Genomic DNA, 25,483 nt, shown 5'->3' with positions numbered 1-25,483 from the left:
CCAGAAACATGGAGCTACGACTAATGTTAGAGGAATACTGACATGAAAATAAATTATGTAAGCTTGACATTAAGCAGTCAGATATCAGACCCATCTTAACCAGCTATGTGCACACCAGTATTTGCATTTCTAGCTTTGGACACTTAAATGTTTAAATTTCTACTTGTATAAAGGTGTAAGATACTTCTGCACCAAAATGAGTGAAACTGTGAATGCCATTGCAAAACTGGAGTTCTGTGACTAAAAATACTTCGGAGGATTTTATCATACCTAAGGCACAAAGAGTGGGAGCTGAATGAACAAGAATGGGATGAGGGTTTGAACTGTATAGAGGTCTCCCAAATGAAATGATACCCTGCCATTTGAGTTATTTAATACAAGGCCGGATGAAAAAAGGCAGAGAATCCAGCACTGGGAGAGGACATCTCTTCCTTCCAGGCTCTTTGGATATGCTGATTTTGTGCTTTGAATTTAGGGATGATGTAAATTTTATTGAATTACTTAACTGATTAACTAATTACTAAAGGCATGCAGAGCTGAAAATTACTGCTTCTGATTGATCATCTTTCAGTTAATCTGAACATGTTTACAGAATTAAGTAACATTACTTAATTAAACATTACAGTAGATTTTTTTCAGAAGCAAAAAAGAGCAGTTTGATTTCATATGGTTTCATTTTCAACAAACACTTGTTTGCTGCCTCAGAAAATGTCTAAACATTTGCTAAGTATTTCCTGATTTCCAGGAGGACATCAGCTGTTCTTATAGTTTAGAAGTTCATTCTTGAATTGAGTCCATCATGCTCAATTTGAAACCAAGTATTAGAGAAAGAACAGCAGCCTTTTAAAAATAGTCTGATTTATTTCAGTAAGATTTTTTAAAAATCAGAGTTTTATAATAATAGTCAGCTGAAAAAAATGAAACAAGCAACCTCTGGTAAAAGCAAAACCACTAATCACATTCATGAAATTATGTTCTTCTGTGGCTATATGTCTTCCAGTATATTTCTGTAATTTCTTCTTGATGATAAAAGCGATACTAGGGATGGTATACATTTATTATAATGATGTCTAGGCTCAAGAAAGGCTCCTTTTAGGATTTGGTGGTTTTTTGTTCTTTCTGGCAGTTGTATTTATCCACAGGCACTCATATTCCGCATAAATGCTTTTTTGTTGTTGTTTTAACACATTGATAGTAACAACTTTATATAATTACATAGCTAGTAATGGAACCTTTGTTATCCCAGGTAACGGTTAAGTCAAATAGTGTACTTTGCTTAACCTTTAAAACAGGGAAGAAAAAGAACCGGTCGGCAAGTAGTCAAATAATTGTGGTTTTTTTTTCTTGTATCAGGATCCAAGATTCAATGCAGAAGTTGACCAGATCACAGGGTATAAGACTCAGAGTATTCTCTGTATGCCAATAAAGAATCATAGGGAAGAGGTAAGTTGCAGTATTGGGATCACTTCATGTAATACTGTTTCCAGCTATGCTAACGCTTCAAACTTTTATTAGCTGACAGTCATTATCTTACAGTATAAAACCATATCTTTTTTTTAAAGACTGCTTATGTTTGCTTGGACTTTAATTTTATCTTATCTAGTTCAGTAATGTAAGCCAAAGGGAATTGTCAAGAAGAGTTTAATCCCAGATGCAGAAGCAGAACTATATATATTTAACTCTAGAAGTGCTGTTCCCAGGTCCTGCACTAAGTATCTGTCAACATTAAAGTTCTTTGCACACTTACTGGTCTATGTCAGTGCCTGCTCAGATTGCAATTAAGAGTTACTGTACTTCAGCTTAGCTTGTATCTACATTATTTTCTCCAGAGGACACAAACTGGGTATTATCATTGTCTAAAAGGCTGATTTTTTACATTCTATTAACTCAGCTCATAAGTAATAAAATAAGAAACATGTTAAGTGCTTAACATCAGGCATTGAAAAACACATGGTGTCGATGTGGTTCAGAAAAGTCATCCACAAGTCACATAGCTTAAGTCATTCCTAATTTTAAACAAAGTGAATCTGCTTATTGAACTCTTGTACATATTTCCCATCCATGCGTCTTCTCACAGAAGTTCCCTCTTCCTGTCTGATGCTACTTCAGTAGGGATAATTCTTATTATGGACTAATGATGTCTTCTTGCGCTGAGAAGTTGAAGAGTGAATTCAATAAAGTCAATGAAAGCCAAGGAATGGAAAAAAAAGTGTGGTCCACTGCTTTGCTTAGGGAGTAAGTGAAGCAAGTTTGGGAATTTTTGATCCTGCATGTTGTAGCCTTCAGCCACATCGCCAACTCTTAGAATGCTCACAAAGTGTAAGGCACTCTATATGTGTCAGACCTCCTCTCCTAAGATGGAGATTTTCTCTCCTGTAATTCCTTTCTTTTTCAGAGTATTTATAGTTTGCTTCCAGAAAGCTCAAGTTCCAAAAAGAAGTGCTGCCAAGATTGGTTTGAAGACATAATACCTTCTTTTTCTTGCTCTTCCATCTTTTACTGCTCTTACAGAATATGTTACCTTGACGCTTACTGCACTGAACCTTTTTCTCATTAAATGAATTGATTAAACTCTTGATTTAACTTGTTTGTTGAATCTCACTGTAGTGGACCCAGATGATCAGCCAGGATTTCCTTTCTTCACCTACTGCTAAGTTTGGTTTAAATATTTTTTCTTCCAAGGACAGCACTTGATCCTCTCCTACTCCCAGTCCCACTTAAAAGTCTTCCCCTTTCTAAGGCCACTGCTGGCCTTGGGCCAGCTGATGAGCAAAGCAGATGTTGTGTGAAGAGCTGTCAGGGACCAGTGGTCCATGTCAGGCTGATACAAGGCTTTAAATTTCACGCAAGCCATCCCATTTTCTTTTTGTTGAATGGAAAACATTCTATGCTCTGTGTAACTGGGATGAGAAATTAATTACGAAGCCTTGCTGGCCAGGGAGTGTGAAAATGCTTACTTCTCACCGGGTAGGGTGAGAAGTAGGTGGGGAAGGAATAAGAACTGTAGTCTGTTGGTCCAATACACCATGACTTACAGGCTGAATAAACCTGCAATTGGCCGTGTCTTCAGCTAGCTTTCTACTCCTAAGTGCATCAGCAAGTGGAAGTGAAGCAGAAATTTGTTTATTTTGAAAAGTTCAGCCAACCTGAAGTTTGAGGAGAGTGTTACACTCTACTCATATGCAATAATTTCAAGGGGCTAAACTACAAAATTCCTTACAGGAAAGAATGGCACTTTTTACTTTTTTTCTGATTTTAAAGTCTCTACCAGAAGGTTTATCCCCCTCTCACCATAACACATGGCTAACATATTTTTGGTCGAATGTTGGAACCAGTGAATCAGTCTTTAATTTGCCATTTGCATTCTGCTGCTTTTTATTTTTAAAAAAAAACACAAAACAACAAACCCAGAATACTGGCTCCTCCCTGTTAAAAAACATAAATAAAATTTTTAAATCCCCAAAGCCCTTCTAGTAATACTAAGGCTAGTGAATGCTGCCTTAGCCCAGGATGTCAGCAACCACAGTCAAAAGACGATTCTGGAAGACATCCAAAAATAAACACTGAGAAAGAGAAGCAACTGGGGTTTTCTGCTTGTTTGTTTAGTATTAGTACTATATTTTTAAAACAAAAGAGTCAGTAATTGAGAGGAAGAAAATCTCATGCTGATTATTAAATCCTTTGGGCCTCCTGAAGTATGGAGATTTTTCCAGTAGATGTTTTTCACATTTGCCTATATTTCCATGAGGCATGTGAGAAACCAAAGTTTCACCTAAAAATAACAGTGAGTAAGAAATTACATAGATGAAAAGAAGAAAACAGTCTGATTCACTGAAGAGCTCATAAAAAAGACCCAGGAACTAGTAACAATGAGAAAAAAGCACTGCAATAAGAGGACTTTACCTCTGCAGAGATGTGCATGAAGAATGGAATTATATTCACTTAAAAGAAATTTTCTCAATCCCCTATTCAACCTATTCTTGCAAACAGAAATGCCACAGAAACATTCTGCTGATTATGTCCTTTAAGGTCACGTCATAGAGGCTTGTATAGTGCTAGCTTTATGAAGAGTTCTCATTTTCCCATGAAAAATTACAAATGCAAACTGACCAAGCTTTGCATCTGACTTCAGGGGCTTTGAACAAAGATCTGATATCTGTAAACCCCCACTGCACACTCTCTAATAACTAAACAGAAATTCTTTCCATCCCATCATATGACAAAACTATTGCCACATGATGCTTTCTGGCATGCAAGGCTGTATCATTTGCTGGTTACTACCATTGAAGAAAACGTGAGGAAGAAAGGCCTTGGGTAACCCGAATTGTGTTCTACTTAAAAAGAGTAACAAAATGGTTCTAAGTGAAATCATTTAATCATCTATTTGTGTATTTAAATTTGTCGTAAGCCATAGCAAAGATTCCATTTTGATCCTGAAAGATTTTCTTTTCTGGTCATTCTTCTGTAAGAGCAGATAACTGTATAGTTATCTAGACATCAGCATGCAAAAGTTGCTACTTGGATATTCGATGTGTATCAGAGAACACATCAAAACCTTCAAAACAGACTGAATTTTTATTCTCAGCAATACAAAAGCCACCAATGAAAAGTTAGTATTAGCCAGCTTGTACCACAGGGTTACCATGGTTATTTCTTTTGCAAGAGGAAACTCGTATTGCTGGCCACAGGCTTTAGCTGTAGCTATTAATGCTAACCATTTCAATGCTACAGTGCTTATACCACTACTGGCAGAAGACATAAGGTTGTGGCAGTTCAGCATTGTGTATCTCAAAAAGCAGCTTTTCATGCCTGGTGTGTCCTTAAATCTTTAATTTTTCAGAAGCTTCAAATGGTACTGATTTGCCTTCTAGAGCTCCCATAATAAAGTCAGTAAAGGTAGTGACACTTTCTTCTGATTTTGTTTGGTCTTGGATTCAGAGATCCAAACAAAGGGCTACAGAAGTTGTTGCAAATAATTACCACCTCGAATTTCTCCATCTGGTTTTGTAGACATTTGTAAACAGTCATTTTGACAAAATTTGACAGAACTGAATAGGGAATGGAAGTCCTTCACTTAAACCAACTTGTGGAGTTATCCAGAACTGATACAATACTCAGTACAGCTCTCCAACTGGTTGGGAATATCTGTAAAATGGATAGTCTCTGATGCACAGAGTCATTACAGCTGCTGTAGGACATCTATAGGAATTACATAATTTTCTGTTATTTCTGCATTTTTTTTTCTTTCAGCTGTGCAAAATAATTTCCATAAAATTCTATTTCAGTTTAATTTCTACTAAAAATCTGTATGATTTTCTCATATGGGAACTTTTAGCTCCATTAACTGAGACCTACCCCAGGCTCTAAGTATGTAAAATTGAACTTCCTACTAATTGGCTAGGGAAATGTTTTATTCTGGCAATGCTCACTCCAATTGTTCAGTTTGTTGTTTACTTTGCCCTGTCTTCTATCACTGGGAAGCTCTTCCCAGCAAGTCAGGGATGCTACTCTATTTACAACAGCCTTTGAAAATATCCTGTTGAATTTTCTTGTGTAAAATGTGACCAGGCATGTTACTGTTAGCCAGCTAAGTTATTTTCTCACACAGTGAACACTTCACGTATAATACATCACAGTCACGGCAGTATAGTGTAGGTCTAGCCAAGCTAACTTTAAACAAACTCACTCAAGGTCCAGTAGCAGTCTTGCTGCAGGATTATGGAGATCAGTAATTTGTTTCTTGGGTGGATTTTCAGTTTATGCTGACATGTGTTATAGTACCTAGGCTGCTGGAAATCACGCAGGCTACTGTTGGCATGAATGATAGAAGAGGATGTGAAAGTTTTGTTGATTAAAAATGAAAGTCTGTAAATACAGTTCTGTCCCTGCAGGATGATTTTATAAGCCTGAATCAAACCTCTACAAGACCAGGAGAGCAAAGTAAGGTTAAAACCACTTAGTCTGTTTTCTCAAGTGGATATGTTCCCATCTTTAAAATGAGGTAAAAGTTGAGTTTCCCTCTTCCTTGGCCTTCTTTGGCTTAATGTCATTTTTATTCAGGTGCCAGCAAAGTAAATAAAAAAATACATCTTCTTAGGAAGGAAAATTATACTAATTGTATTTTTAAGTCATCTGAAGTAAGAACCAACTAAAAAGGGCGCTAGCTTCCTGTAGAGCTGGAACAGCTTTCACAGAGTTATGCATGTAATCTTAGTGCTCAAAAAATTGCAGCATGAAACAATCCAGATAAAATTCAGAGCACAGTAATCATCACTGAAGTCATCAGTTGTCATCTACTGGGAAATACACTAGGTAGCCTGCTGCTTTTAGAGGCAAGAATCAGCTACTGGAAAAAAAATAGTAAAAGTAAAGCGCTCTGATAATTGGAAGAAAACTCTGCTTGTAATGTGGATCAGGCTTTATTAAATGGGATAACAGGTACAGATCAAGAAGAAAGATTACAGAACAAATAGCAGCACTGGAAGATTACCTGTGTTGCCAGCAAGAATACAATTAGGAAAGCTGTTCAGATGTGGTAGAACAGGTGTGGATATTGACTCAGTAATGGTTGGAGGTTTTTCCCCCCCCTTTTTGGGACTGAAAGGAAGAGAAGAATTCCATCATCAGAATTGCTTTTCGTCTTCATGGTGTATTTCTATCTTATGTGATCTGAATGGAAAATAACAAAGTACTTGGTTTCTGATCCAAGGGCAATTTTTCCAACTGACTTTAAAGAAAGGTGGACCACTAAGGTCTTTTACATACAGCTTGTTCCTTTCTGCCCACCCCTTATGTGCTTTCAATACAGCAAACCTAGATGAAGGCTCTTGTTAGGAACTGCATGACTACTATAGATATACCTTGTTCTACAATCCCACCTACCTGGTCAGACTAGGGGTAAAGTTTATGAAAAAGAATGTGTAGCACTCAGCAGCTCACTGGTTACTTTAGGGATTAGGCCAGTAAGCTCACAGGTATCAAAGTATAAGCAGATACTAGTTAATTCAGTCTTTCCCTTAGTCTTGGCTTTCTTCAGTCCAGAGTACTACCTTAAGTTTTTCTAGTGGTCATCCCCTTTCGTAGCTGTTTTTAACCCCTTTCTTTCCTGCTAGTTTTGTCTTGGGTGACCAAGAAATATAAAGGATAATTCTGTAGGCATAGTAGGAGAATGACAAGAAATCAAACATACATATTTTTGCTTTATTGCTACAGGACTCAACTTTCAAAAAAGTTCACTTGGTGCCTGCCTGCCAGAGAATTAAAGACACATAAAATATTGTGCCTAAGTAACTTAAAAAACACCTTTTTGTTAGACTGGAACAGTGCTTTCATGAGCAAGTGTTTGAGTGGACTGTCATTTTTTTAGGATATGTATATACTTCAGGCTTTACAGAGAACTAGCTTTATCTCAGGTATGTCTTGTTTATTGCCACAAAAATTTCACACTTTTAATGTACCTGTTATCTGAATTAAGTTTTCTGTATAACTGAGCTCAGAGCAGGTAAGTCACCTTTGATTCAATTTTTCTGCTGGTGCAAACATAACTCCCAGCTGGAGATCACAGATCAGGCCTACTGTTATTTCAGGTTTGTTTGTCGTAAGTTTTAAAAATGAGGAATTGGGTTTCATACTGTGTTTAGTATTCTCAAAAATACAGGCATATGTTCTCCATGGCCTAAAACGCTACCACATGATTTACTTTTGTCCTACTTACATAGTTACATTAGTAACAGGAACAGATCCTCTTGAGTTTCCTACATCTTCTCCTAATTACCTGGTTGCAGGAAGACTACAATGGTTAAATAATATCCAACTGAGGTTTCTCTCATTATTGTCTCTACACCACATTCTACAGAATTTAGCAAAGTTCACTGGAATGTGTAGCGATATCAGTGAGGCCAGAATTTGGACCAGTTTAATATCTAAAACTTTTTTTTTGACAAAAAATGGCACATACAACAAAGTTGTCTGTAAAAGCTTAGAATGGCACTGAAACAACAAAAGGTTTTACATCTGCATCTTTTATCATCATCAAAACAACCATAAATTTTTAACAGGTTTATTCTCCCAATTATTTCCTCCCTCTTCAGTTAAAACCTTTTATTGAAAGACCTTAACAAAGATCTGAAAATGACCATTTCTCTTAGAACACATGCCTTTTTTAATGTATGCAAAACCTACAGTGCTAATAAAGGGAGCCTAAATAGTCTTTTTGCTATATTAATATGGTCCTTTTACTGTTTTGTTGCAGCTTTTTTAAGCACCACAGACTGTCCTTTCATGGAGGGGATGTTTTTACACAAGATGAAAGTACTCACCTTTTTGATGCCTTAAAAAGCCTCTGACCTCATTAAAGTTGTCTTAGCTCATGCTGGATCAAAACTGAAAAAAATTAAATAAATTAAATGAATACCCACAGAAGAGACTGGTATGAGAAAAGCCTAACCATTAATCTCTGCACATGTAGGTTAACATAAAAGCATGTTGACTGGTTAAAGGATTTGCTTACTATTCAGAATCTGCTATAGAAGTACATAAGGCTAGTTATACATTGTTATTACAGTAAGAAAGTTCACTGGAGAAGAAATATTCCTCACTGAAGTAAATGAGAGGTTGACTATGTGAAAAACTGGGTTGTAAGGAATGGAGCTGACAGTTAAGCTTCATTTCAGACAGACTTTTCTGAGCCCACAGTTGGCAGTGATTCATGCTGCAGAACAATGACCTTATTTGTAACAGTATTTTGGGAAGGCAGGGCCAAGAGATAGTAAATTGCCTCATTTTCCATTACAAAAATAAAACCGTATGCCTTCCATCAGTTTAGCAATTATAAATTTAATGATTAGTAGTTAAGTACAACTTTTTAAACATGCACACTACAAGTTTTCTTCTGATATTATTTAGCCCAAAAAAGCAAGATGAAAAAAGTACTGTCATTAACACCTTGCACTAGTCTTAACACTACTTGAATCTCAAACAAAGGAAGTTCTTCGCAGCTTTGTCAATCATTTGTTGTAAGTGTGCCAAAAAATCTGAAAAGACTCAAAAGCTTTGCATATACTTTATGGCTTTTTACCACATACCCTTTCATGTTACTGTACTTAGCTAGGCAGGCTTCACCTGAGCTAGCATATTCTAGCCTCCGAGTTTACTGCACAGCAGATTTATTGAGTTTAGTGGAAGATGAGACCCAGCCATTTGTATAGATCAGCAGTCTAACTGTAAGGAAGTGCAGGGTTTTAGTGAGTAACTGCCAGCTCTTCCCAGTTTTCAGCCTCCCTTTCCTACCTCTTGCTCTGGTGCTACTCCTCTTTCAGCTCTTCCTTAATCTAAATCCATTCCAGGTGTTGCTAGTGGTTATTCAGCTTGATACCATAAACTATGGGCTTCATTTCTGGGTACCAATATAAGTAATGGCTCAGACATAATTGTCCCCACCCTCTACTTGGCACCTTCCTCAGGTCATCTACCTTTCTCATCCATCCTGATAAATGGCATTGGGTTCACCACCTTATAGGTCCTACTCTTGATATCAATTATAGAAACCTGTCATTACTCATTAACAGCCAGAACTCTTTTGGTTTTTTACTTCACAAATCGAAGAAACTATTATACTTTCTCCAATTCTTTTAAGCCTAAAGTCAGATTAGTTACTAATTTGCAAAGTCTCAAAAGGAGTGGAAACATACTGAATTATATTAGGGAAAGGCTAAGGCCTTTAAGTCCTATAATCTAGGAAGTGTTTATGCATCAAAGAGAAATATTTATTGTAATAACAATTTAATAGAAAACAAGAGTGTGCTTTAGTAATGTATAGTATAATAATAAAAATAAATAACCTTTTTTAATGGAATGACAAAATATTTGAGTTAGAAAACGTCTCATTTTCACCATATTGACAGTGAAAGTCAGAAGTATCTCAACTGAAATTAACCTGTGTCTCCTTCTGAAAGCCTTCCAAATTTAGTGTCCTGTGAAATTACGTGGTTAATTTATGACTCAGAAGAGTAGAAGCACAGAAGTACAAGGATAAGCATAGAATCCAGAAGAAGTTTAAACTAGTCTACAGGACAGAATGGTCACTGCCAGTACACAGCCTGAATAACTGCAGTGGGAAATCTACAGAAACACTGTCCCAGTGAATTAATTTTTTAAAGAAACACTCACTTTCTCTTCATACTAACTTGTATGAAGGTCTCTTTAAATTCTCTTGTTTACCTTGGGCTCTGAAAAACAGATCCAAGTTACCAGAGAAGACATCTATGTTGAGTATGTAAGAGTAAGTCCAATTTCATTTCTCCTCAAATGTCGGAGTTAGAGCCTGCATTAGAAACTGGAATCAGTAGTAAGCAAAGATCTGAATTCCACTTTCATTTTTATCAGTTCTGCTGTTTGCAGGGGCAGACTGGTTTCCTGGGAGGCTGTCACCAGCATGCAGAACTGAATTCCACAAAGGCTGGCAGTAACAAAAGCACCATGCTTGAACAGCTGTGTTGTTCTCTCATGTTCATTTTACATTTTCTTTAAATCTAAACCAACATCCTGTACCGAGAGATCATGTTTACTGGCTAACTATCCTCTACGTAGAAAGTTACAAAAGCATCAGTAGCTTGGACTTTCACTGACTGTCCTTAAAGGGACTGTTTTCTGTTTCATAAGAAATAATGTTTTAATCTCCCAATTCATGGAATTATGTCCAGAAATTTGAAATAAAATTTTACCACAGATTATTTCTATACTAAAAAAGCATCATCTGAAATTTAACATAATTTAGACAGAACTTTATATGAATAAAACTAGGTGTTCAATCTGTTTTGGTTTATTGTTACACGAATTCAGTTTTCTTAAATCCAAAAGGAGACAAGCCAACAAAGGAAGTAAATGGAGCTGCTCTGTAGATGTCTTTTATTTCATAAATCATAGCAGTTTTTTCCTAGTTCAGGTAAACCCTCCTTGTTACTACCTGTGCACTGATTTACTTATGTGGGCAGTCTTACTTTATGAAGCCTCTTGGCTGGTGATCTTAATACATAGTCCATCTGAAAGCTAGGACTTAAGCCATGTGCCAAGAGCAGAAAGAACTATTTAATGGAAAGCCTTTAATGTGGATCAGGGCGTACAGGTTTGCTTTGTGGGTCCATTGCGGATGTCCTGCAGGACCTGTGAATGACTTTTTACCCTTTGCTTAGTTTCTTCACCTGTAAACCAGGATTCTTCCCTACCTTCCGAGTTGCTCCATAGGGAAAAAAAAAAAAAAATTAAAACAGCGAGATATCAGCACATCTTGGCAAGCAGGACAGTCTAACTATCAACTGAAGCATAATAAAATATGTATTCTTAGTGTTGGTTTAATGTGGTCTTAGTAAAAGCCTACCTTTGAAAACATACTAAGTTTGAGTAACAAACTTGAGTCTGGCAGGCACACAACCTTTGTATACTATGTTTCAGCAGATGAAAATTAATCCGGTCAGATTCAGAGAGATACAAAATACAAAAAGGTCACTGTAGCCAAACTCTAGATTTGGTAAGGAGGCTATGTTCTGGAAATTTTGTCAGAGCTAGCAGGAAGGTTATTTTCTACACACACAAGAAGATGAACTTTAGAGAGAGCGAGCTGTTGTGTGGTCTGACTTATGACTGCAGAAGTGTAAACTGTTGTTGTCTTTCTGGGAAATGATTGTTCCAATTTATAGAATCGATTTTGGATCAAATCAACCCCTCTTCATAAGAGCATCCAGGACTCGTGCCACTTGTTTTTTTGGATATTCCAGGTTCATGCTCAGTCATTTGTAATATGAATAAATTAGGAAAAAACAGGCTTAAATATCTTCTGTTATCTGAAGGTCAACCAAATGAATACCTGTAATGATCATTTAATATCGTCTATAAATATGTCTAGAAATAGAATCCAATGACAGACTCTAAAAATTATCTAATTACTCCATTTTGAATACACTAGGTTGTTGGTGTGGCTCAAGCAATCAATAAGAAATCTGGAATTGGTGGCACTTTCACTGAACAAGATGAAAAGGTATAAAGCTGGACATTTATGTCTCTTCTATTTTCATGAGGGAATGGGGGAAGAAATATGTTACTACTTTTCATGCTGATCAGAAATTTTAAAGTTATTAAAAATTAAGCACCTTTGAAAAAGTAAAAATTCCTGGTAATACTGCAAATTTCTGACTTCATGAGGCCATGAGAAATGTGTATGTGAAATAGTTTAACTTCTGGATCAGCATGGTATCTCTTATACCTCTGAAACACAGGCTTTACAAATGCACTGTAAAACAGTTTCATAAGTTTTCAGAGACATAATTTTTTGTTAATTGGTTCTAACTTTCCTGGCATCCCCAACAAACATATTTTGAATATTCAAATTTGTGTAGTGATTATTTTTTAAATACTGTACCACTTCTCAATATAGCAATTGCAGGATGAGAAAAAGCTTTGGATTAATTCCGAACAATATATGAGAGAGTCAGGAGAGCAGACAACACCGTGATTCCTAATTCACACACTGCAGTTGCTTTCCAAACATTTCCAAACTTCACGTTCATATTGGTACAGCAAAAAACAGGCTGTGCTCAGGCTGAAGAAGTTGACTTAACCCTCAGCAATAAAAAAATTGTAATTCACCCTTTCCCTTTGAAAACTTCCTGTTTAAAACAAAATGCATACTGAGTAGCTGCAGGATATCGGAATTAATCCCATTCTGAAAGGGGGGTTAGCTATGTTAGCGGAATTTTATTTCTGCTTTTGAAGAGATTGAAATCCCCAAAAATCACAGAAGCTGATTGTCTGCACTCAGTTTTTCTAGATAGCATATGCATTGCTGCAAAATGAGTTGATTCCTCTCAGCTCCTTCTTATATCAGTCCTACTTTTACCAGGATAAACTGTGAAGATCATTAGTTTAAAAAAGGGAGAAGAGATGCTTGAGCAAACAACCAATTATGAGTAACTGAAAAAAAAACCAACCCTGAATGTGTGGTTGCAAAAATAACTGTAAAATATCAATTAATACTTCAAAGTGAAAACAACAGTTGCAGTAGCTTATCTTTGAATAGAGTTATGAATAGAGTTAAGATGCTGTGAGACATTATCTTCATGAGGTGTTGATGTTCATTTGTCTTCAGGATTTTGCCGCCTATTTGGCATTTTGTGGAATTGTTCTTCACAACGCTCAGTTGTATGAGACATCTTTGCTTGAGAACAGACGTAATCAGGTATGGTCAACAGGTTTGTCCCAAGAGTACAGAAATTACGACGGTTAGCTAGTTATCAGTGCTCCTGATATTTCTCATATGGTAGTTATTCCTTGGCTATTTTTAATTAATCTAATTGAATGTGGTGTATCTCTGACAAAGCTCTAACTTAACTGCACTCAGAAGTAGCTGTGCACATTCCAGCTTGGGCTACAAGAAGTGGACTGTCGGGGAAAAGAAGGTAAAGCTACATGTCAGAAAATTCATCCCATGTCAATGTATGCGATATTGCCTGAAGTTATCCTGTGGCTCACTGTACATATTATACAACCAGAGGAGTACATACTCCAGAAATTTTGGATAGAATTATCCCTAGAGAATGGTTGAGGTTATGCAGATTACCCTTTTAGTCTGCTACCACTATATATAGTCACTAACCATATTTTCAGTAATGATCAGATGGAGAGCTGAATTTGATTCTGACTAATGTAACTGTATTTTGCAGCCATCTTTATAACTGATGGGTTATTAATGCCATGGCCTCTATGGGTGAATATGTCTGCCATATATGATATGAAAAGGTTTTGGAGAAACAACTAGGCAGCTGTTGTTTTAAAATTTTTCTGGTAGGTCTGAGTTTCCAATTGATGATCAGTGTTTGTAAATTGGTACAAATTTGGATAATCTTTTCACATTGGCTCCATGCTCCTTGTGAGGAAAAAAGGAATATAATATGAGCATATCTCAGCAGCTAAGTCCTTCAGCAGCAGCTTTGAAATACAGCAGACCGTATCTAAATTATGTTTTCACAATAGAGTTCATTAGGATCTGTTAGAATTACAACAGAAAATAATTGTGTTCAAAATTCTTAAGAAATGTAAATATCACTGTTTTTAGAATGCACACATGAGCCATAGGAAACTAGGTTTCCTAAGGACAAATAACTGTGTGTTATCTGGATTTTCTCAGGTTTAATTTGATGAACTGTTAATGCCTAGATCTGTTCTGTCTCTCTGACCGAAAACATCAGACAGCTAACTATGGTATTTATTTCTTTCATCAAAAGTGTCAAACTAGTTATTATATACTGTTACCTTGCAGTCTGTGTGAGAGACAAAACTAAATTTTGGTCACAGACATACACGTTGACTTCCTTGATTCAAGGATGAGGAGAAGAATCAAAGACAGTAGTAATGATAATTACTGCTTAAATAATTAGTCAAAATTTCACAAAAGACCTTTTCCCCAGGTGCTTCTTGATCTTGCCAGCCTGATTTTTGAAGAGCAGCAGTCTTTGGAAGTAATTCTGAAGAAGATAGCTGCCACTATAATATCCTTCATGCAAGTGCAGAGGTGTACCATCTTCATAGTGGATGAAGATTGTACTGTGAGTATGTTTTTTGCCTAAAGGCAGAAGTGCTTATTCCCTGGCACCAGCGTGGGCCTCCATTCTGACTCTGAAATAGTATTTCAAACCCGTAGTATGTTCTGTCGCCTTTTCATCCTCTGCCTTTTCTTTTACGGCATCTACTCAGGTTAGGTGTTGACTTGAGAGGCTTTGGTCTTTGTGTACACCAGACCTCCATTTTATGCAGTCATTTTGCATCACCTGTTGGGAAACTATGGCTCTAAGCTCTTTTCTATGGCATAGATCTTGAATGTTGAACTCCTTCCTAACTCCTTTTCTTGGCTACTGATGTAGGATGGAAAAAAGGAGAAGGCTGGGAGAAAAACAATGTAGCCTTTGCTTCCTGTGCAGAATCAGTTTTGATGGCACTTTTTATTTCTTGAATATACCTAAACAAGATATCTAAACAGAATCACGGCCTGTCCCAAGATCCCGGCTCACTGAAGCAAAGCACAACTCCTTTCCAATCTGCCCACCTGTATTTCCTTCCTGTTGAAAACAGGCTGCAGAACAAGGAGCAGGATATTATGTTGCATGACTCAGTCTTGTACTGGCATTGCTAGTTTTATCTCTACTGTTTGTTATAGATATGGGTGTACTAAGATCTGGAAGTGGGGGAGCGTTTACAGGTTCTGTATCACAGAAATAACACACAGCATTTGTGATCACCTGCCACAATCCCATTTCTCACTGTATTCAGAAGAGTCACTTCTGCACACAAGAATACAGAATAGGAATGTACATGATTTTTATATTCACGTATTCACACTGTCCTTGCAAGTTAGACAAACTCCAGCACCTAGTTTGCAGTTTGTAGTTTGAATCTTTAGTACAAAGAGAATCTAATTTCTCTCTACATTTAGGCTTCTCAACTGTTAAAAAAAGCTGCGTGAAAAGCAACATAGAGATCAGTCAATACGTTTAAAAGGTTTTGATGTCCTCACCTGTCCAAGCAAAGCAGGTCTAGAATTGAATGAATGTTAAAATAAAGCAGTTCTGTGCTGACAGATAAATTTGGCACAGCTTGTAAATACTGGTATTTCTTCTCAGAGTGATCAGTAGACATTCAAGACGCTTCAATGATACTTAAAGTTGTATCAAAAGATATTTTTGTGGTAGAATCCTGTACACTTGCTGGTAGATGTGAAATGAAGTTTAATAATTTTACACTTGTCTTTATTACAGAATAGGTTTTGATAACTGCAACAAGCTTTTCATGAATATTACTATTCTAACTTACGACAACCTTATACACCTATATATTAAAATATCCTCTCGGTATTCCAGGATTCGTTTTCTAGTGTGTTTCACATGGAATCTGAGGAATTAGAAGATTCAGCTGAAAATCTGAAGAGGTAAAACAATTAATTCAAACTTTTGTTCATTCCAAGAGAATGTTGAAGAAACTATGCTTTTAACTTTTTTTTTTTTCATAACAGACCTTATTTCCACTGGGTACTATGTATTACTGCTATTTTTACAGAGCAGGCTTTTCCCTGAAATGTACATAGACAAACTCTACTGCCTTAAAAAGGTCACACTGAGCAGAACAGGAGAGTAGGGCTGATCTCTTCACTTTGTCAGGTTTAAGCACATAGTTGTATCACAAGGCTAAGCTATGGAAATGTACAAAATGTGAGAAGTAAAAATTCTAAGTTGGTGGGCTGCTCTAAAACTGATCTGTAAGAAATTTGCATAGATGACTTGTAGAGTAGACATATCCACATTAGTAGATACTAGTCCTATTTATTATTTTAATAAATTGTTTTAATCGTTATTCTTATTTCATAGACTCAAAGAACATGACTGACTAAAGCAAGAATAAAGTCCTATAAGTTCTAACTTTCAGTCATCTTTGAGAAACCATTAAGAAGTTCACCTGGGAGGACGGGAAAGATGTAGAAATAGTTGAATTAAAATACCCAGATTAAATAGTTTCCAAATTTAGTCTGAACCTCTGTATTGAAGTTTGAACATTACTGTCTCCATTACCTTTCTCTGTCATCAAAAACAGTTGTTTCAAATAATGTCGAAAGAATGAGACACAGTTATATATAAATTGCACTAGTACAGATATAGTGTGCAGAGAGAAAACAGAGATTTCTGTACCCCTTTGATCTTTATGCGGTGAATATTTATTATATTAAATTCAATTCCATATGTAAGAAAATTCTGTCCAAAGTGTGTGGCTTGAGCAACTAAAAACTGGTGAGCTGTATTATGATTTTAGACAATGTACAACCAGAAAGTACAGAGGTACAACAGGCTAGTAAGATTACAGGGTGAAAGAGAAAGTTCCTGTTTACTTCCTGTTCTACATTATGGGAATGGTAAAGAGCATTTACCCTTCCTAATCATTGTCCCTTTCATGGTTACTAGTTAATGGACTCAAAATGTAATTTACTGCTTGTATGGGCCATCAGTAAATTATTTCTCATAACTGATAGGGAAGGAATCTTGGAGGCTTAATTGCTTATCTGTATCTTGTTCATGAAACAGCACAATTATATGCCAAGGACTGTACTATGAGTCAACCACTGGAGTTAGAACTGCTATGCTTGAAGGGCACAATTTTGGGCAATAGCAAAAATATAATGACATGGATTAGATAGGAAGTATTACCTTACATAGTAATATTTCAGGCTTCTTATGTAATCAAGGACCTGAATCAAACCCCAAATCAGACTGGTTCTCAGAATTGTGGGGCATTTCCTTGTATAATCAAGTTTGTGAAATAACGAAAGAGTAATTCCCTTCCTCCAGCACTGTGAACATCCTTACACCAGAGGGATAACTAAAGTCAAGTCAACTGTCAGAGGGAAACTACAGGAGCTTGATGGCAATAGTTTTATTATTAAGGACATACGTCCTCCTCCAAAGCAGGCAAACGGTCCAAGAGAGTTGAAATGCCTTAATTAAATACATCATGGCTAAAAAAGTAGGAGACGATTGATTCTGTAAAGATATTTTATGTCCTGATTTGGAATAAACAGTTCTATTTCAGTAACAGAATCTCCATGCAACTGATTGTGCCTTTACTTTTAGAACAAATTTAAAATGAACTTAGAAGCAGAAAATTCACAAATATTACTTATCTGCTATACTCAGTTTAAAGAATATGTGAATTTCATCCAGTATTGATTTTTCAAGTGTCAGATTTGTGAATGGAGTTTGTTTTAAAAAAGTCCTGTTTATTTCAGTATAAACCCAGTTGTTCATTCTTTATTCTTCATCTGCATAAACTGTACTGATTTGTTTATTTCTTAAGTTTGGTGTTCAGTGTTAATGTTGTTGAATACCAAAGAAATTGTGGCATGTATAACTCAATCCACTCTGTGGTTTTGTGATGACAGCTGGAGTAGGATAAAGGATTTGAACTCAACTCCATTATATATCTATTGGTTACATCCTTTCCTCATACAGGAAAGATACTACAATTACGTGCCTTGCATAATGAAATGACCCATTTTCATACTTAGCACAGAATAATAATAATAATATTGTATCCTTCAGGGACTATGATACAAACAAAATCAATTATATGTATGCTCAGTATGTCAAGAATACGATGGCGCCTCTCAACATCCCAGATGTCTGCAAAGACAGAAGATTTCCCTGGACAGTAAGTAAAATAAGCTTAGATTTGACATTCAGAAATGGAAAATGTTTTTCTGTTTACCTTTCAAACCTTTTTTGTTTTCCTCTTATTATTTCTATTAATTTAATGGCCACAGTCAGAATTACACAACCACAAAGGAAGGTACATTTGCTTGATAAAATTCATTATCAGTGAAGAAATGGTACAATCCTCACACAAATGAGTCGGTGGCCAGGGGAGGGATTTATCCCTACAGCCATTATTAGAAAAGCCTAACACTAAAGTTGTCAATAAATAGACAGTGTGATATTGAGAGCTTGCAGTATGTTCCATGGAAAACATTTAAGTGAAGAACAGCTGGAGGTTTTCCCAGTAATCCTTGGTGGTTTACTGTGAGTGTTGGGAGGCTCTCAGAAGTTCCTTCCCTTTTATCGTCTCCTTTCCTTTCTTGTTCTGGCAAAGATTAATGTTATAGATGCAAGTTCTTTGCTGTTTTGGAGAAGGAACAACTTCACTTTTCTTCAGGAGCTTTTGCTTCACACTTCAAGTGTGAGCTTGTGGTATGGTATACTACTGAACACACAGATACTGGAGAGTTAGGAGAGAAGGTCATTTGGCAAGACCCAGGTTACAGTCACGTTGCCTTCAAAGTCATCGTTAACAAAAAGCAAACTTGTAATTCTGTATTTTCCTGTCAATGCAGAAATTAGAAAGGTGTTTGCTCTTCTTCTTATATTTAAGCCTGTTGGCTAGAGGGGCTCAGGGAGAGGGTGGTAAGAGGGAGAGGAGTTATTATGATCTGCAGATAGCTTTTTACCAAACTCTTTGTTCTGAGACGCACAATGAAAAGGTCAGAAAATACAGTGTTCAATGTGATTGTTCCACTAAGTGGAAAGAAGGGTCAGGCTCATGGTGTGGAGCTGTGTTGCTTCCCTTTTTCTCTGTGCAAGGCTTCATGGATGTTCCGGAGTAGGTTTCTATGAAGGATTGAGGAACACAGGAATTGAGTGCTCACCACTTTGCACTACAGAGCCCAGAGCTATTTTAACTGCAGGAATGGAAGTAAAAACAGAATCGGATGGATATATTGTATTAGATCAATAAAGAAAGAGATGATTGTTTTGAAGACATTTTAAAATCAAATTAATACCTTGAGAGTCATGCAAACAACTGTTTGTCTGAATCAGGCCTTTCACTTTGTCAGTAGCGTTAGATTTCTTTTGCATTTTTTCCTGGAATCTAGATGACTTGCACCTTATGCATGTAAAAGAAACTCATAAAAACAAAACAGTAGTACTGCTAGATGGAATTTTGGATAATATTTTTCAACACTGCTGCATCTCCACCACTGTGTAGGAGCAGTCTCAAGGCAGGGCTGTAGGCTAAATGTTTTGAAATCTGATGAACCCTGGCATCTGTGGGAAATCTCAGGTGTACCTAGTGCCCTAGAAACCTTGGCTTGCTGCTTTCTTTGGTGGACATACAACAGCATGCTTCCTCACCTTATGAAACTAACTTTGTGCTTTCTAAATGCTTTGGTGGCCTCAACTACCTAGGTAGTGACATGAGGCAGAACAACAGCTTGGGTTTATCTGTGGAAGAGCTGTGATGTTGCCTGGCTCACGTTCCAGCCACTTACAAGGACAGTATGGAAGCCAAATGCTAAGCCTCAGCAGTCATGTGTACGCGTTCTTCCCTGAACCAACAAAGTTAGTGCAGTGGAGACAAAGTTCTCCTTAAGGGCATTGAAGTCCATTTTTGCTTAATCTCCTTCCTATTCATTAATACTGGTTCAGGCATTTTTATTAAGCACTATGCACTGTTGTCTTATCTCCAATTCAGTCCAGTTTGACTTTCAATGCACCTGAACAGCAGGTTCTTCTCAGGGTAGCCATAAACCAATTTTCCTGCAAGCTTGACTTTGTGTTTCTCAGCTGTCCTTGCTGGAGAGGTCTAGGAAGAGATGCTTATTCTTATGTCCTTTTTTACAGCTGATTTTACAGGTATGTCACAGTTCAGAAAACAGCAAATCCTACTCTTGAGTTATTCCATATACTCTCTGGATAATGGGCTACTATTAGGTAGTAGTACTTAAGTTCCTGGAGTCATGTAAAGTATCTGGCATGATGTAATCCTTTAATGTTTTCTTTAAAGAATCACATTTCCTATTGTCACTTGTAAGCGTTATATTGTTTGTGCATTTGCCTGCAAAGAAACTGTCTACAATCCTTGCACAGCATCAGAGAGCAGAGCAACAATAGTAAAAAAACCACAAAAATAACCTTTTGATCTGAAATATTAGTGTGTACCCATTTTTTTGTGTCACATACAATTAGAGATTGGACCAAACGTACTTCTCAGCAACTGCCACGTTATTCCAGGAGCAGTCAGAGCAGAACTACATCCTTTTCTCAGCAGGTATTTGAAAAAGATGCATTGTCCTTTTGTTCCACCCTTCCACCCTCCAAATAAATTCAGTTTCCTTCTCTTGGAGCACGAAACATGATAAAAGGTCTTTGGAAGGCTACAGAATGTTGACCTAGTTGGTGGTAGTTTTCCTACCTGTTGTTCTCTGGATCATAATTTGGTCTCCACTAAGCTCTTTTTCATTGCATTGGTGGATTAATCAAGGCGTCTTAAAGAAACCAAAAGAGTTTACGAAAATTTTAGTGCCACAAAGTGCATAGTTAGCTGAATGTCAGCTAGTTACTCTTGTTTTATGACATCTGTTCCTTACGTTGCCGTGTTGCAAGTGAGGGGATACGCTGGAAAGGGGAAAGGTCAGTTCCTTTTACAGCTCATCACCTGATGAGAGTAAAAAGGTGTCCTAAAGCCCATCTGATCTCTTTTCAGCTGCACTGAGTGGAACACTTTGACTTGACGCAAAGTTGTCCTTTTCATGGAAGTGGTACCTTCTAATCAAAAGGACCTATTATAAAATTAGCACATTTTTAGCACAACTACACAAGTCACTGTAAACTCCCACTGAATGAAGATGATCATCATTACCTGTATTATTATTCACCAACGCTTGTATCAGATTATTATACTGTCCAGCCAAAGGTGTGCAAACTCTTTGAAGACATGGTTGCTTTCTGAAGGAGTATGTAAGCCAAGAATAGCTGTAGACCCCAGCTTTACAGCTTTTTCACTTCAGCCACTTTAACATTAGTCTTTAAATTTGTAACTGTATTTTTTTGTTTGTTTAACAGAATGACAATGCAGAAAATGTAAGTCAACACATAAAGAGTTTGCTGTGTACACCAATAAAAAATGGGAAAAAGAATAAAGTGATAGGTAGGTATCTTTACAAAAAAATTTTTCATACATTTCATAGAAGTATTTCTGTGTTCCACAGTATAATCTCAGCAACATGGAATCTCAACCCAGGAGAAAAGATCCTTAATTATCATGTTTTCAACTAAAAAGTCCACTGCAACCCTGAGTGTAAATTGCTTACCTAGTAAGTTACCAAGTATCTACAACACTCTTGTGATACTTTGCCATTTTTATAGCTTCTCTGCATTTGAAAATTTTCTGTAAGTAAAATTATTTTCATTGCTTCCTGTTCAGAGTCAGTTACCACTCTTGCCTGTGTAGATATTTTACAAGACTGTGAAAGGAAGAGAAGATGTAAATCAGTAACTAAGCTCTTCAGGCCTGAGCTGTCTGTAGTGCTGGGCTTTTAGGGAACAGTGGTGGCATGTTGAACGGCAAGCTGAACTGCACAGACATGGACAGTTTCTTCAAATGAGACTCGGCTACGGAAAGGTGCATACATTAGAAGGCTAGCTATGGTACAATTTTGGTGCTTCAAATTGCCCTTTGGAGGTGCCTGCTTCTCTCTGTGGATTACACAGGGAGCCTATAGTCCTACTGTAAGACACTAGTTTAAGTGTCTAAAGCTATCCAGTGTAAATATCTCTGCAGCATCTCCTTTGCTTTTTCTATAACAACTTTTCTTCTATTTTTAAGAATGGCCATAATACCACTGGTTTCCTGGGGTAACATTTTCAGAAGTAATTTGACATCACTTAGGTCCACATAGGCGTAGATGCTTATGGAAACTTAGAAGCCTAGTTATCTCTAGCTCCCTAAAAATGTTTAGGTAGCTGTGGTCTGGGTCCTCAAAGATGAGTGTACACCTAAATAGTTTTGAGGATCTGGTCAGGTAATAAGCTTAATGAGCTTTAAGTCTTTCAGTGAGTTTCAGATTCACCTTAAACAAAGGGATGATGATGCTTTTGGAAATTACCAGGACTTCCCTGTTCCATAAAGAGTAGAATAAGTGTCAGCCTGCTTTCTTGGCATCAGTAAGTTCCACAAGCAAACAGAACATAAACTATACTGATTCCTAGATAGCAGCATGAATCTATCTTCCTCAGCTTTACAAAATTTGGCAAGTAAATGTTAAGAGTTCCAAGAATGCATTTTTTAATGGTCTTCAAATAATTTTCCTTGAGAATTAAGGCAAAACTGCATAACCCAATGTATATAGGAAATACGAGTTCCCTTTTCCATGAAGACAAATCTTTTTAACTCCTGAAGCAGAAAGAGAAGGATCACCTTTACCTAATGGAGTTCTCTGAAATTTCTTTTGATATCAGCTTCTTTAATGAATTCTTTTATTACTTTGTTTTAAATATTCTACCAGACCCTGGAAGACTTAGGATGAAGATTGAACTGTTGAGCTTTAATTAGAGATATTTCACTATGCTGTTAGCTACTGATAAAACAGTGCACCTGATCTCATGTAGTTTTTTTCTATTGTTATTTTCTGTGGAAGTTCAAACTGAAAGTTTCAGTCAGGCCACCCATTTAGGCGGTTTTTTCAAATCTGAGTAATTCTCATTGGGAAATGCTCTTTGAAGTCTTTTAAGGTTTCACAGCCTACCTAATGTTCAGATCTTTAATAGGGCAAGGTCAAGAAATTGTCTTTGGGACAATACACAGAAGTTCCTTTAGCATACTATAAACTATATAAGACTATTATTATAAGTCTACTTTTTTATTTTTAGTATTAGTATACTCAAAACCGGAATTTGGGAAGTGGGGTATGCAGATGGGCTTGGTGTGGGAAAAACTGTCCACAGCAAAACCAAGCAAGTCTTACTGGTAAGAAAGATGAAAAGAACTTTTTTATTCTCCTGACTTGTGCATTTTTCAGGTATGTGGTGAAAGCTTTCCGGAAGCTTTCTGTGATTTTATAACTATGTCCCAATAAAGACTGTTGAGTTCCTTTCATTGTAATGTATGGACCCCCTCAATGCTTTGGGGAAGCTTTTGAAAAAGGTTACAGTTCCAGAGTCTTAAGTACTGCATAGTATATTCCTGCAGTTCTCTCACTTTTTAAGAGACATTTACGTGCATCCAAATGCTGTGTTTTTTAAGAATTCATTTGCTTTTTTGGCTTATTCACTGTTGAGTCTTAATCTTGTGTTCATGACATCACAGTTGCTATGGAAGTAATTATAATGTCATAATCAGTACCAAACAGAGATCTGAAAGTGAGTTTCATGAGATTTTCCTATAGCATTTTATAAGGCAGCTTCTTTTTCCCCAGGGAAAGTTAATCTTGTTCTTAGTGAATCCTTATTTGGTGGGATTATGTATTTTTACTATCATTCAAGTATCTGGTCATCTCATTCCATTAAGGTTCAGAATCCTGTTTGCAATATTCAGATACCACAACCCCTGCCACAACAGTTTATAATATTCTTACTGATCTCTTTCGAGGAGACAGATACTAAAATAAGTTCCCAAAACAGAATGTAATTTGGAAACAGGACAATGTTACACTGTCACCAGACATTAAAACTCATACATGCAAGGACAGTGTTCTTCTAAAAACGCAGTTTGCATGTGTGTGCTACGTTCTTTTCCTTGGTTTTTCTACTTACTGTAACAGGGCAGATGCACACTTGCTCCCTCAAAGACTTTTTTTCCTTTAATTAAAAATCTCAATGAGCTTTTTTAGTCTGTAAACATAGAGTACTAAAATGCTGGAAATACTTTCATATAAAAAATTATTAGCAGTGACAAGACCTTACAGTAGCTGTTGACTATGTTCACTGTTGGTACTGCTGTAAAATAGTATTCATTATAATTTCTTCCCTACCCATAACCAGAGGGCAAATCCAGCCTCCCTGACCTTACAGTGGCGAACTGCAAGTCATTCAGATTCTGTTCATATATCCTCTGTAAATTAGGAGTAGCTCTACTGATGCAAGAAAACCTGTACATTTTTTAAAGTGTTCTGGCAACACCATGCTAAATAGTTATCTTCTCTTTTCCTGGTTAAATATATTTTTAATATTTTACTCTTTCTGATGCAAAATGTTATAAAATACATAAAGTATACAAACTGATATGCAATAGCAATTTATAGAAAATGAAGACTTTTTCATTTAGTAATTTTTTTCAGCATTTCTAATTTGCAGCTATTATTCTCTCTGGGATATTTTCAGTTGGCCTGGAAAACGCTAGCTTTTATGCTCGAAACTCTTAGTACTCACACTTACGAGAGTGAGAAAACATTTGGACTGACTTAAGACAATAATCACCCCCAAAGCAGTTTTGGCCAAAGACACCATATACGTATAGTGCAGCTGCTTTAATTAATATTCTGATTTCTTAGCAGAAACTGCCATCCGCTAGGTAAAACTAAAGTGAGGTATATGTGTGAATTTCCCTCTGCTTAAAATGGTGTCAGGGATTTAAGCTGCAACAAGGTTTGGTAGAAGTTACCTGTCAGACCTTTCAATGGCATTTGCACAGAAAAGTCCAGAAATTCTTATCAGAAAATAAACAGATGCAACTGATCAACATGTTTGAACCTAACAAGCTGATTTCAGTAAGATGCTTTTCAATGAGATCGGTGGTCTTTGGAGCAGGCTGTAATTCAATCTCATCCTCGTAGAATCAGTGAGTATACTTAGGCTTTGAGCCTCAACTTGGGTATTCTCCATTTAGTTCATTTATTTTAAAAAATTTCCTGTACTGACTCAAATAAGGAAGTGAAATCTCTGTGTACCACTGTTCTGACTTTCATAAATGTTCTTTTGGCATTGTTACAAAAATTTAATTAGCCTCCAAAGGACAAATTGTCTTTAGGGACTCAATCAATCTAGAATACTATTAATAATAAAAGTTAGGATGAAAATGACCCTGGAATTTCACAAGATAATCAAGTCTGTAAAGCCCTACATTTTTGTTTCACAAATTCTAATAAATGCTTCTGAGCCTACTAAGTAATATATAACGTTTTAGC

General features: G+C 36.6%; 1 protein-coding gene across 3 annotated transcripts in view; it reads left to right on the top strand.

The window, feature by feature from the left end:
• Positions 1 to 25,483, top strand: part of PDE5A (phosphodiesterase 5A) — a gene marked incomplete at its 3' end in the record, with an annotated part of 60,849 nt that overhangs the window by 14,999 nt on the left and 20,367 nt on the right. For all 3 annotated transcript variants that reach the window (XM_081999357.1, XM_081999356.1, XM_081999358.1), the window contains 7 exons: positions 1,354 to 1,443; positions 11,960 to 12,031; positions 13,139 to 13,228; positions 14,457 to 14,594; positions 15,903 to 15,970; positions 18,129 to 18,237; positions 21,426 to 21,510. In XM_081999357.1, the coding sequence (XP_081855483.1) occupies positions 1,354 to 1,443; positions 11,960 to 12,031; positions 13,139 to 13,228; positions 14,457 to 14,594; positions 15,903 to 15,970; positions 18,129 to 18,237; positions 21,426 to 21,510 (652 nt within the window). The remainder of the gene's footprint in view (positions 1 to 1,353; positions 1,444 to 11,959; positions 12,032 to 13,138; positions 13,229 to 14,456; positions 14,595 to 15,902; positions 15,971 to 18,128; positions 18,238 to 21,425; positions 21,511 to 25,483) is intronic.

Source organism: Phaethon aethereus (assembly GCF_964289735.1).
Source record: "Phaethon aethereus genome assembly, chromosome: 4".
In the NCBI taxonomy this organism is placed as follows: Eukaryota; Metazoa; Chordata; class Aves; order Phaethontiformes; family Phaethontidae; genus Phaethon; species Phaethon aethereus.
The sequence above is the reverse complement of the archived record's forward strand: the minus strand, read 5'-3'. Positions and strand labels throughout refer to the sequence as shown.